This window comes from Ochotona princeps, chromosome 6 (assembly GCF_030435755.1).
Source record: "Ochotona princeps isolate mOchPri1 chromosome 6, mOchPri1.hap1, whole genome shotgun sequence".
Taxonomy (NCBI): domain Eukaryota; kingdom Metazoa; phylum Chordata; class Mammalia; order Lagomorpha; family Ochotonidae; genus Ochotona; species Ochotona princeps.
This window is the reverse complement of record NC_080837.1, coordinates 45,884,412-45,897,300: the sequence shown is the minus strand read 5'-3', so window position 1 is coordinate 45,897,300 and position 12,889 is coordinate 45,884,412. Positions and strand designations below refer to the sequence as shown.

The window sequence follows — 12,889 nt, the reverse complement described above, 5'->3', positions numbered from 1 at the left end:
ATCCAGCCCCCAGTTTGTGGCTGAGAAAGTAGCAAAGGATGCCCCAAAGCCTTGGGACCCTGCATCCATATGGAAGACCCAGAAGAAACTCCTGGCTCCTGGCTTCAGATCGACTCATCTCCAGCAATTGTGGCCACTTGGAGGAGTGATGGAAGACCTTTGTCTCTCTTTCCGTTTCTCTATAAATCTGATCTGCCTTTCCAATAAAAATTTTTAAAATCTTTAAAAAAGAAAAGAAAGTGCACTTCATTTTGATTTTCAGAAATCAATGTACTTAAAGTTTTCTACATAATCATTTGCAGAATGGGTGAGTACAGTTTGAAATAGCTTTGAACCAAAATGAAGCAAAATTAATCCACTGAAATGGGTTCAAGCCTGGGCTCTTTGCTTCAGAAAAAAAGTTTTCTAATTCTTTCAACAAATCAACCACTAACACTCCTTAATGATCAAAAATGAATATTTCTATTCTGTCTATGATCCACTAGTAATTCCCATATCTTATTCAAGCATGCCTGTACAAGCTGACCTTTATATTTGATATCAGATCAGAAATCATGAGTGCATTGCCTCAATACTTTCAGTACAGGCAAAATTACTATAAAAATGAAAACATTTCCAAGATACCACACAATGATGTGATGATTTTTTAAATAAATCACACTCAGTGCCATAGAATGTCAGACACCAAAGAAAGTTGGGCAACCTTACAGGCTCATGGTAGCACACTTTGACCTGGCTTGATTCTAGAGCCTGTAATAACTCTTCTTACATGTGTATTTTGAAATAAAATCTTTCACAGAATGACCCTTCAAATTTGCGAGTTCATTACTCAGATCACGATTTATAAAATTACTTTGGTTTGGTTCAGTAAAATGTAAAGATGTAAAAAGAATACTATATTGAAAAAAATGTAGCAATATAAAATGTGGAAAGAATACTGAACTGAAAGCCCTAAGAAGTACATGGAGTCCTCACCCAGCATTACACAGCTGCAGAATTCTTGCTACTTAACTTCTAAACATCATGAGAACATCACACAGAGGCAATTAGCATCCTTACTATATGGCTCAACATCGCTAGAGTCCATTCATGTATCATCACTGTCATATTTTTGCTCTTTTAGAGATTCTTCATATTCTTTCTGTGTGTCTCTCTTTCTCCCTCTTTCCTTTCGCTCTCATTTTGTTCTTGAGAAGATGTATTTAAATGGTCTCATAACTGTATCTGGGGTATTAATGACTAAGAGTAAGTGCAGGGCTGGTCAACCATGACTATCAAGCTTCGTGCTTGCAGATCTGAGAATGGCAGTGGCAAAGGGGTGGGGGGAGGTCATAGCAGACCAGAAACAAACGGAAATTTTCTTAATAGTAACTAACAGGGTAGGCATTTAGCCAAGAAGTTAAGACACCACAATTCCAATATCAGAATAGCTGAATTCAATAATTAACTCACTCCCAGTGACTGCTTTTTGCAAATACAGACCTAAGAGGCAGCAATGAGGGCTGAAGTAATTGGGTCCTGTCTTCAAAATGAGAGACCCACCCTGAGTTCCAGCTTACTCCATCTTCTCCTTTGAGAAGTGAATTTACAATCTTTCTTTCTCTTTCCCTCCCCATCCCAACCTTAAATAAATTAATTGTTTAAAGAGTTTATTTTAAAAGTTAAAGAAGCAAAAACAGGAAAGAATACTTGCAACTGGAACAAAATCACGTATAGTAAGGACATTCAGTATTATCGATAGGATTACATTCCTTCCCCTCATTCCTCCCATTGAGATGACTCCAAAATCCAAGGACAAGATTAAGAAGTACTGTTTTCTCTGTTGAGTAAATGAACCAGCACACTACAGCTGGATAGAAATTTTCATCAGTAGAAATTTTACAAAAGAAATAACATATGCAAGATAGAACATTCTCCAACACAAGCATGAAAATAAAATGGAAAACCAAAGACAAAAAGCTAATTAGGGAACTTCTAAAAATTATAAAAAATATGTTCATAATCAAAAAGCCATTGGAGGAGGTTTGTATACTTTCATGCAGGCATCTTCCACCTGTGGTGTAGCAGGCACCCTCTATCTGTGGTGCTGGCATCCCATATGGACACCTGTTCATGTACTGGCCGTTCCACATCCCATCCAGCTCCTGCTAATGCCTAGGAAAGCAACAGAGGATGGCTCATGTTCTTGGGCCCTGCACCCATGTTGGAGACATGGAAGGAGTTCCAGGCTCCCAGCTTCAGACTGGCTCAGCTCTAGCTATTGCAATCATTTAGGGAAGAGCTCTCTCCCCGGGTATCTCTCCCTCTCTCTAAAAGCCACTGGAAATCACAAAAACAATTTTAAAAAGACTCAGACTCAGACTCAGGAAGAAAATAGAATAAAACTATGTTGACATGTCCCAATGTTTCCTGAAGGAAAACTTATCGTATCTCAATGGAGAATTGAGGTGTCCCTTTAGACAAAGATGTCCTGTGATTTACCAGATGTAGCTCCTGGGGACCCATCACAGCAAAAAGTGTGCTCTCTATAAATTCCCTTTGATCTGATTCAAAATTCAGAAAAAAAAAAAAACCTCATATGCCTAATTTAGTTTTCAGGGACCTTGACATTGTCAAGCAGGTACCCTGGGTAGTACAACCACCACTCATGGGAGTGAGAGATTGATTGATGAATTGGCTGTTTGGTTTGTGAATCATTCTCTCAGGTATTTGAATCATGTGAATTGGTCTCCCAGAGCATGATTATCCCAGGGACACCTAACTAAATCAGACTTCTGAGGTTGAAAAGTCAAACATCAGACCTTGCTGACCCTGAAAATGATTGCATTCCATGACAACTCTGGCAGAGCAGATCCCCCACCTTCACCTCGAGCTCCTTCAACCCAGGATAACTGTCAGTCAGTGTCAACTGTGGGAACCTAGACCTCTGTACTTCCTGAAGCTGGGAAATAAGAAAGGGAGGCCATTGTCTGTAGCTTGACCATCTGGAATAATATTCCCTTCAACTTTTTCAGGTTCACCTATCACTGCTTTTCTGTGATTAAAATGTTTAAATCTGAATAAAATCACCATACATCTTTCATTCATTTGAAATAGGATGTCATGCAATGGGAGTATTTATTCCTTTTTTTCTTTTATAAAAAGCATGATTAGATGATGAGAGCAAAACTTGGATAGAGTATGAATGCAGCAGGCTTGAAGTTAATGTCTAATGTCGATGTTCTTGAACATAACTACCTATTATTGATCACTATTGACAGAATTGGGTGCATGGTATTAGTCCCACACTCATATGCCCAGTGAGGAGGTCAAAAGACAAAGGAGCTGTGAGATTCACTCAGAACCAAGAGGCAAGTAGATGACCACATCTATTATTTTTTAAAGGTTTGTTTGTTTATTTGTTTGTTTGAAAATCAGAGTGGCACAGAAAGAGGGAGATATATTCCCTCCACTAGTACCTTGGTTGCTGCAGTCAGCAACCAAGGCTAGACCAGGCCAAAGCCAAATGGCCAGAACTCCATTGAGTTCTTTCTCACAAGTGGCAGGGTCCCACCTGGCACTCGGACTTGGGATGTCAGCATCTCAAGAGGTGGTTTAACTTGCATTGCTACAATGCTGGCCCCAACCAGATCCATAATTGGGGCAAACTGATGATCCATCCACTGCAATATTCACATTGGGGGTTGCAGCCACAGCAGGAGCATGAGGTCCTCTTCCTACTTAAGAGTGGCCAGCTTCCTCTATTTCAGAGTCCTCTGATCGGGGCAGACTGCTTCCCAGTTCAAGAGCTCCAGACTTTCCTGTCAGCTTCACTTTGCTCTTGAGTAAATGCAGCCATTTCAGGGGGAAAAAAAATAATAATCTCATTTTCTTTGTTGTCTCACCTCAAGCTATGAGGGCTTTCTCTATTCAGAAACTCCTTAGCATTTCTTTTTTAATTTAAACTTTTATTTTTAACTGAAAATAATAATTATATCTAATTAATGGAATACATTGTGATGCTTTGATATATATGTGCACTGTGGATTATATCAAACTATAAGTATAGCCATCACCTCACATACTTACTACATTTTTGTAGTGAGAACATTTAAACTCTTTATCAACAGTTTTGAAACATACAATTATTAATTATACAGATCATCAATAGATCTAGAAAACTCATTCCTGCTGTCTAGTTGAAACTCTGTACCCTTTGGTAAACATCTCCCTATTCCCCATCCCAGCCTCTAGTGGCCATGTCTGTATTTCTGGAAGTTTGACTCTTGTAGATTCCATACATAAGGTGAGATCATGCAGCACTTGTCTTTCTGTTCCTCACTTATTTCACTTAACACCCACCAGGTTCATCCTTGTTGCTACAAATGATAAGATTTCCTTCTTCTTTATGGCTGAATTCATTACATTGTGCATACACCCAATGTGTACTTTATCCATTCACCCACTGGAGAATACTAAGATGGATTTCATAGCTTGGTTAATGTAAATAATGCTACAAATTAGCATGAGAGTACTGACATACTGATTTCTTTTTTAAAATATGTATTTATTCTTACTAAAAAGGTAGATTTACAGAGAGAAGGAGAAACAGAGAGAATGATCTTTCATCTGCTGGTTCACTCCCCAAATGACTGCAGTAACCAGAGCTGAGCCAATCTGAAGCCAGGAGCTCCCTCACATGGGTTCAGAATCCCAAGGCTTTGGGCCATCCTCCATTACTTTACCAGACCACAAGCAGGGAGCTTGTGGACAATCTATATGGGATCCCAGCACTTATTAGGAGAGAATTAGCCAATGAAGCCATTGTTTCTGGCCTAATATACTGATTTCAATCCCTTTGGAGATACAAGGGGAAATGAAAAAGATCTTGAAATAGGCTATTGTTGTAGCATATTGGGTTATGCTGACACTTGCAACACTAGCATTCCAAATCAGAGTGCTGGTTTCAGTCTGGACTGCTCTACTTTCAACCAAGATGTAAACTGCTATTTGCAATCCAAATGCAGCTACTCATCTCTTCCATTTTAAGACTAAAGCAGCTACAGACACATCTGTAAACAAGGGTGACTATATTCCAATAAGATTCTATTAACAAAACTCTGGCTGTAGAACATAGCTCCTCCCTACTTGCAACTCTCCATGTTAAAAAGAAGTTTCTCAGGCCTGGTGCAGTGGCCTAGCAGCTAAAGTCCTCGCCTTGAACGCCCCAGGATCCCATATGGGCGCCGGTTCTAATTCCAGCCACCCCGCTTCCCATCCAGCTCCCTACTTGTGGCCTGAGAAAGCAGTTGAGGACAGCCCAAGGCCTTGGGACCCTGCACCCACGTGGGAGACCTGGAAGAAGTTCCTGGCTCCTGGCTTCGGATCAGCTCAGCTCCGGCCGTTGCACTCACTCAGGGAGTGAATCATCGGATGGAAGATCTTCCTCTCTGTCTCTTCTCTGTATACCTGACTTTGCAATAAAAATAACTAAATCTTTAAAAAAAAAAAAAAAAAGGAAAGAAGTTTCTCTACCACTGCCCCCTATTCTACAATCTCCTTCTGAGGTTCTTTATTTCCCTCTTTCTTCTACGTTAACACTTACGTTGGCCGTTCTATAGGTCAGTTCTCTTGGGAACATGGACAACGTCACTAACACCCTGCTAACTGAGTTCATCCTCATCGGCATTCCCTACCCGCTCAGACTCAGGACATTCCTCTTTGTGTTCTTTTTGCTCATCTACATCCTGACACAGTTGGGGAACCTGATCATCCTCATCACTGTCTGGGCAGACCCACAGCTCCACGCCCGACCCATGTACATCTTTCTTGGTGTCCTCTCCATCATTGACATGAGCATCTCGTCCATCATCGTCCCTCGCCTCATGATGAACTTCACCCCAGGCATCAAACCCATCCCATTCAGTGGCTGCATCACCCAGCTTTATTTCTATCACTTCCTGGGCAGCTCCCAGTGCTTCCTCTACACCTTGATGGCCTATGACAGGTACCTGGCCATCTGCCGGCCCCTGCACTACCCAGTGCTCATGACTGCTCAGCGGAGCGCTTTGCTTGTAGCTGGGGTTTGGGTGGCTGGCTCCATTCATGGAGCTCTCCAGGCTGTACTCACCTTCCGCCTGCCCTACTGTGGGCCCAACCAAGTAGATTACTTCTTCTGTGACATCCCTGCAGTTCTAAGACTGGCCTGTGCTGACACCACAGTCAATGAGCTGGTGACCTTCGTGGACATTGGAGTGGTGGTGGCCAGTTGCTTCTCCCTGATCCTTCTCTCCTACATTCAGATCAGTCGGGCCATTCTGAGGATCCGGACAGCTGATGGGCGGCGTCGGGCCTTCTCAACCTGTGGAGCCCACGTAACTGTGGTCACTGTGTACTACGTGCCCTGTGCCTTTGTCTACCTGAGGCCTGAGATTAACAACCCCCTGAGCGAGGCTGCAGCCCTGTTCCCCACCGCCATCACGCCTTTCCTCAACCCCCTCATCTACACGCTGCGGAACCAGGAAGTGAAGCTGGCTCTGAGGAGGAGGATGGGCGGTTCAAGGACCAAGTGAGATTTGAAAGTGTCTGTCCACCGTGGAGAAACCTTCACAGCTGGAATTTGTTGTAATCTTTAAATTTCAGTGAGACTTCTTTCTTCCTGCTTTTCCTCGTTTAAGTGGCCACATCATATCAAGGCAAGATCAAATACAGTTAGGGTAAAACATGACTTTCTAGTGATGCTTTACAATCCCCTGCAGATAAACAGCTCTCAAATGTTACAATATAATAGAGAGAGACTAATGCCACCCAGAGAGCAGCAAAAGACAGCCACTTGCACAGCCAAAGGACTAGCACACCAGAGGTGTTCAAGTGGCCCTCAAGCCTCTGTACTCTCACTGGTGATAAACCATACTTCGTACAATTGAGGAATGTTCTTCAGTCCCATTCCAATTCAATGCATGCCTCAGGAGCAAATGCTGAATAAGGAATTACAGGTGCCCACTATATGCATCTTAACAGACCTGGCTTTGGGGACTTCCTAAAGCCACCACGGGTGTGTGAAGAGAAACTAACAGGTTTACCCTGACTTGTCTGCTAAGAAAACAAGCCTTCTCGGGCTCGGCAGTGTGGCCTAGTGGCTAAGGTCCTCGCCTTGATCCCATATGGCTGCTGGTTCTAATCCTGACAGCTCCTCTTCCTCTCTGTCTCTCCTCCTCTCAGTTCATCTGACTTTGTAATAAAAATAAAATAAATCTTTAAAAAAAAAAAAAGAAAAGAAAAAAGAAAACAAGCCTTCTCTTAAACTGGCACTTTCACAAACTAAAGTGGACTAAATAATCTCAAAGGAATAATGGAGTCAAGTCTTTGCAAATAATTAATTGCCCCACACCAAAAAGTTAAAGTCAATATGAAATTTTCCATTGAAAAAAAAATAGGGTAAGAGCCAGCATTGTGGCACAGCAAGATGACATCACCGCCTGCAAAGAAAAGAAAAGAAGCAACTATGTTGCCACACAGGTATAGTTAACACAAATTTGGCAATAACCAGACTCAGAATGCCCACTAGCTCTTGCTGTTTTTCTCCCAGCAGTGTAACACTTGCCTAGGCTGTTGCCTCCAGCTGGGGAGAACCTAGTTTCAATATTAGTAGCCAATACTTGCAACTTTTCTGAAATTGTATCAGTTTATGCTCTTAATGCATACAGCTGCATGGTCATGTAATGTAGAATGTGTGTGTGTGCAAGAGGGAGAATCCCACTTTCACACGCCCTCCCAGACTGAATCATACCAACTAATTTTTACCAATCTGTTCATTTCTGTTTTAATTTTCCTGGATAATAGAGAAATTGAGCATATTTTTTAAGAATTATTATCCTTAGAGGCGAGCCGAGGGCTGCGGGAGAGGACGTCTAGCTCGGATCCCGAACCCAGTCCGCCATGTGCCCATGGCTCATGGCGGGCTGGGCCCGGACATGCCTGGGTGCGAGGCCTGCTTCCTTCTGGGGTGAGTACACCGAGGGGGGAGGCCTCCGTGACTGGGCATGTCCGGGACCCACCCACCACCCTCATTGGGTGGTGGGTGAACGGGATTGGGGAGGGGCGCAACCTTGGGCCTGCGGGATTTAACCTCCGGCTGCCAGAGGCGAGCCGAGGGCTGCGGGAGAGGACGTCTAGCTCGGATCCCGAACCCAGTCCGCCATGTGCCCATGGCTCATGGCGGGCTGGGCCCGGGCGGCCAGTTCGCCATTTGGCGCCAGGCTGTGCCTGCTGGCCGCCCGGCCGGGGAGCTCTGGGGTATTGGACATCTGAATCGCTGCTGAGATAGCTCTAGAGTGACCCCACTGTTTCTGGGATCTCAGCCAATCCTAAAGATTCCCAATGCCAGTAACTCTTCCTTTGAAGAACTTCCAATCCCTTAATAATGCTGAGCTTTGAACACCTATCAAGTAAAAGATAAGCTCCGGCTTGTGTAGCAGGCTGGCACCTAATGGTCCTCGGAGCAACCACGTGCAGGTATGTGATTTACGGCTAGGAACGGTCCCAATCTGGGATGCCACAGCTGGGATGAGGTTCCCACCAAGGGGTGTATGTGCTGGAATGGGGGCTGCGTTCTATCTAGGAAACAGTTGCAGTCACCCGAGGCACTAGTGTGGGCTGGGATTGGATGCACCAGGCTGGTTCAGATCCCAGCACCATCTGGTGTTATGGAGAAACAGGGTAGATGTGGGACTGACTAGGCTGGGTCTCAATCCCCTTCTGAGCCATGTGTGAGCTGTATGTGGGTATGGACGAGCCATGGCTGGGCTGAAACATCTAACAACAAGAGTCAGAATGGGGTGAAAGCCAGCCAGGAAAAGCCACTGTTCCTGCTAGGACAGGAGGTGAACTGAGTAGGGTTGGCTCAAGAACCCCCTGGCAAGCGCAAAATCTGGCATTGGGAGGGGTTCTGATGGAGGAGCCTGGGCAACTCCTCTGGCAGGACACAGTCCCTGCAGGTAAGCGCGAGAAGCATGATTGGAAACAGCCCAGAATAGGCCATGGAAAGTTTCCCACTGGCACGCATTCGGCATGGGTCAGGAGCAGACCAGGCTGAATCAGTTCATGTCATCCTCTGGCAAATCCGATCACCAGAACAGAGTGTGGAATGGGCCGGGTTTGGTTGCGACAAAACCAATACACATTATGGAACGCCAGGGCGTGGTTGCCTGTACTGGATATGAATGCAGCACCCATCCAGCACACGTGAGATCCAGGAAGGGAGGGGCAGAGCTGGCGGGGGGGTTAAGGAGCTGGTCCCCTCGCTGGACAACCACTCCCACTGGAGAGTGTTGGCTGGGATAGAGACAGACACGACTAAGCAAGGCTACAACACCTGTGCGCTGCATGTGGACAAGATCAGGGCCACAGCATCAGCTGGCAGAAGCTGGCACTGGGGACTAATTCTGTCGAGTCAAATCACAGGACCACCTAAAGAGTGCATAAACCGGGACAGAGAGACCTGGGAGGGAAAAAGTGGGTTCCCCCTTCTTGGGTCACTATTCCCGTGGGAGGGCATGAAAACTAGGACGGGGGCTGGGATGGCTAGATAGAGAGGTACTCAACAACATCTGTGAGGGCTGGATGGTTGAGTTGGTTAGATAAAACTAAGCTTCAATACCCATTGACAAGTACCAGAGCCAAATGGGATGGGGGACAGATTGGTCTTCTGCTACACATACTGGCAAACCAGGGTAGGGGGCGGTCTGGTGGGGGTTATTGTGGGTCGCCCCAACTAGGCTGCAGCTCCCACTGGTTGATGTAAGGGCCGAACCAGACTGGACTGCAACACCCATTGGTTCCAGTGCAACTCGGGACTGAAAACAGAACCAACACAGCAATTGCAACCACCAGCTGATCGGGGTGATGGACTGTGCCGGGCCCTGTGCTTGCTAGAACATACAAGCAACTAATCTGGGAATACCTCAAAGTATCTTTGGAGATCTCCCCAATTGAACTGCTGGACTCAGAATTCTAACCAAGAAAAGACAGAAGACAGAATAGGACAATCATTCATCTCAGCTACATGTTGGCAGCGAAATATGGGACAAATGGAGACTTCATGATGGACCATATCAATCAGTGGACCACCTCATCGAGCGAAACTGGCAGTGACTCATAACTGGAGAACTATTAACTCCACTTGAGCACATATCTCAGAGCATGCCCCACATCCGGGACTTGGGGTGGGTGGGAAACCGGGTGGGGCTTCTCCCTCAATATCCCCTTTTTCCTCAGATACATGATGGAAACAATATGGACATAATAGCATTGCCCACCTCCCTATCCCCCTGAACCTTTTTTTTTTTCTCTCTTTCTTGTTTTTCCTTCAACTATAGTTAACTATGTAAAGATTGTCAACAACAATACAATAAAATGGATTATTAAAAAATAAATAAATAAAGGAAAACATGCAAACCTAAAAAAAAAAAAAAAAAAAGAATTATTATCCTTTCAGAATTCCTCTTCTATAATTTTTCTGTATCATTTGCTTATTTTTCTATTGAGCTTTTTCTTAACAGTTCATAGATCATCATACATTAGAAAATTCATCTATTAATGATGTAAGTATAAATATTTCTTCCACCTGCATTTTTTGTTATATTTATAAGTCTCTTTAATCCAAAGATTTTTTTGTGTACTAATCTTTCCCTTTTATGGAGCCCAGGAGTCTGTCTTGCTTAAGAAGTTCATCACCCATCCTAATGTTTTATTGTGTCTTAAATTTTCTCCTAACATTTTTATAGTTTTGTTTTGCTCATTTATATCTCTATTCCATCTGAAATTTATTTTCACATATGTTGTGCAATAAGAATCGGCTTTATTTATCTTTCCTCTTATAGAAAAGCAATTACTACTTAAAGGACAAAAGAAAGTGAATCAAACCTACTGCAAAGAGCCTGTCCCTTCCAGCCTGAAACTTGAAAATGAGCTCATAAGTCCAACAACGATCAATTCTAGGTGTCAACTTGAGTGGATAAAGGGCCAGCTGGTAAAGCATTATTTCTGGCTCTGTTTGTGAAGATAGTTCCAGGAAAGACTGGCCAATCACAAGAGAGATGCTGACAGCAGTCTGAATTAGTGAACCGTGGCAGGTATCCACCATAGCCAGACACACTGAGGCTGTTGAAGGCTCAGAGGAGTGGCAACTTCTCTCTTTCCTGGACCTGGGACACCATTCTCCTCCTGGAGAAGACTCCAGGCCTGTTAGTCTTCAAATAGCAGGACTTACCCCCATAGTCCCTCAGCACCTCTGACCTTGTGTTTGGACACAGAGTGACATTCCACCTCCCCGATGTTGGGGCCTTCCTTCCTCAGATTGAGCAGTCCCCAGCTTCCCTAGTTCTCCAGGCTGTTCCAGCATGTGATACGATTCTCAGTCTCCACGACTGTGTGAACCAATTCCCACAACAGAATCATCCTGGTTTATCTACACTTATTTAAAGAGACAGGAGGGGAGAGAGGGAGGGGAAGCAGAAGAGAGAGTTTTGTTGCTTCTACTTTCCAGGAGAATTCTGACATAGGTTCTAAGTTACTGGTTAGACACCCACATCCCACATCAGTGTCCAAGTTCCAGTGTCCAGTGTTCAAGTCGGTTCCACTTCTGATCCAGCTTCCTGTCAGTGTACATCCTGGGAGGCGGCAGGTGATGGCTCAAGTACTTGGGTTCCTGTCACCCACAAAGGAGACTCAGACATCAAGCCATCAAGCCTCCTAGTTCAGTCTGGCCCAGCTCTGACTGTTGTGGGCTTTGGAAGAATAAGCAGATGAAGGATCTCTCTCTTCCCCTCATTTCAAATATAAATAGATAGATAAATAAATAAAATGTTTGAAAATCCATCTTTTTTTTTTTCTAAGAATTAAAACCAAGTCCATTGCACTGCTTCTAAAAGCCAACAGCTTTCTAGAAAGGATAAAATATGGAGCAGATGGGGAGGGGAGACACTCTCTGTGCCTTTCCTGGCCCTTTCACACAGGTGCCACAAGATGGAATTGCTTCTGAAGATGCTAGGGAGATGTGTCAGATACCTCTCCTCATCCCTGTGGACCAGCATCTCCAGATGCCAAGTGGAATGGAACAAATGAGGGAATCTGTACTTTGCAAGCTCTGTGCTAATTATATCCTCTGGGTTCATTTCCCTGTTCTCACTTAGTAATCATGTCAGTTGGTAAAGCACCAGTGGCAATGGTGATGGCAACTGGAATGATGCCAGAAAAGGAAGGTGCCAACCGGGGTGAATCGACCCACCCTGCATCACTGCCACTTCCTGACAGTAAGACTCCTGCCTGCTAGTGCATAACAGTTTTGCAACAGAATGGAGGTGAGTGAGGGGTTAGATTTCTCTCATGCATTCCATTCTGGCAAGAAAGAGATGGGAGACTGGAAGATACTGGAGCCCTTCATGGTCACTGCTTTTAAATTTTTACTAAGCAGCAGGTAGAGGCCTGCTTTGTGACTTAATGGGGTGAAGTCACCAATCTTCGAATCCATCTACCTCTATTTTGTCTGGGAAGGCAGCAGAAGATGACTCAAGTGCTTAGGCCCCTGCCATCCAGCTAGGAGACCCAGATGGAGTTACTAGCTTCAATCTGCCCCAGTCTCAACAGTTGTAGCCATTTAGGGAGCAAACCATCAAGTGGAAGATCCCTTTCTCAGGGCTAGCATTGTGACATAGCAAGTGAAGCTGCCTCCTATAATGCCGGCATCCCATATAGGTGCTGGTTCACATCCCAGATGCTCTACTTTCCTTCCAACTCCCTGCTTGTGGCCTGGGATAACAGTCAAGGATGGCCCAAAGCCTTGGGACCCTACACCCATGTAGGAAACTCTGAGGAAGTTCCTGGCTTCAGATCAGCTCAGCTCCAGTCATTG

The 12,889-nt window shown here is 44.6% G+C and overlaps 1 protein-coding gene across 1 annotated transcript; it reads left to right on the top strand.

The window, feature by feature from the left end:
• The first annotated feature begins 5,618 nt into the window (after positions 1–5,618).
• On the top strand, positions 5,619–6,551 carry LOC101528401 (olfactory receptor 10G3). The gene has a single exon (XM_004584900.2). It carries the CDS (start codon positions 5,619–5,621, stop codon positions 6,549–6,551), a length of 933 nt encoding a protein of 310 aa, XP_004584957.2.
• The last annotated feature ends 6,338 nt before the right edge of the window (positions 6,552–12,889 follow it).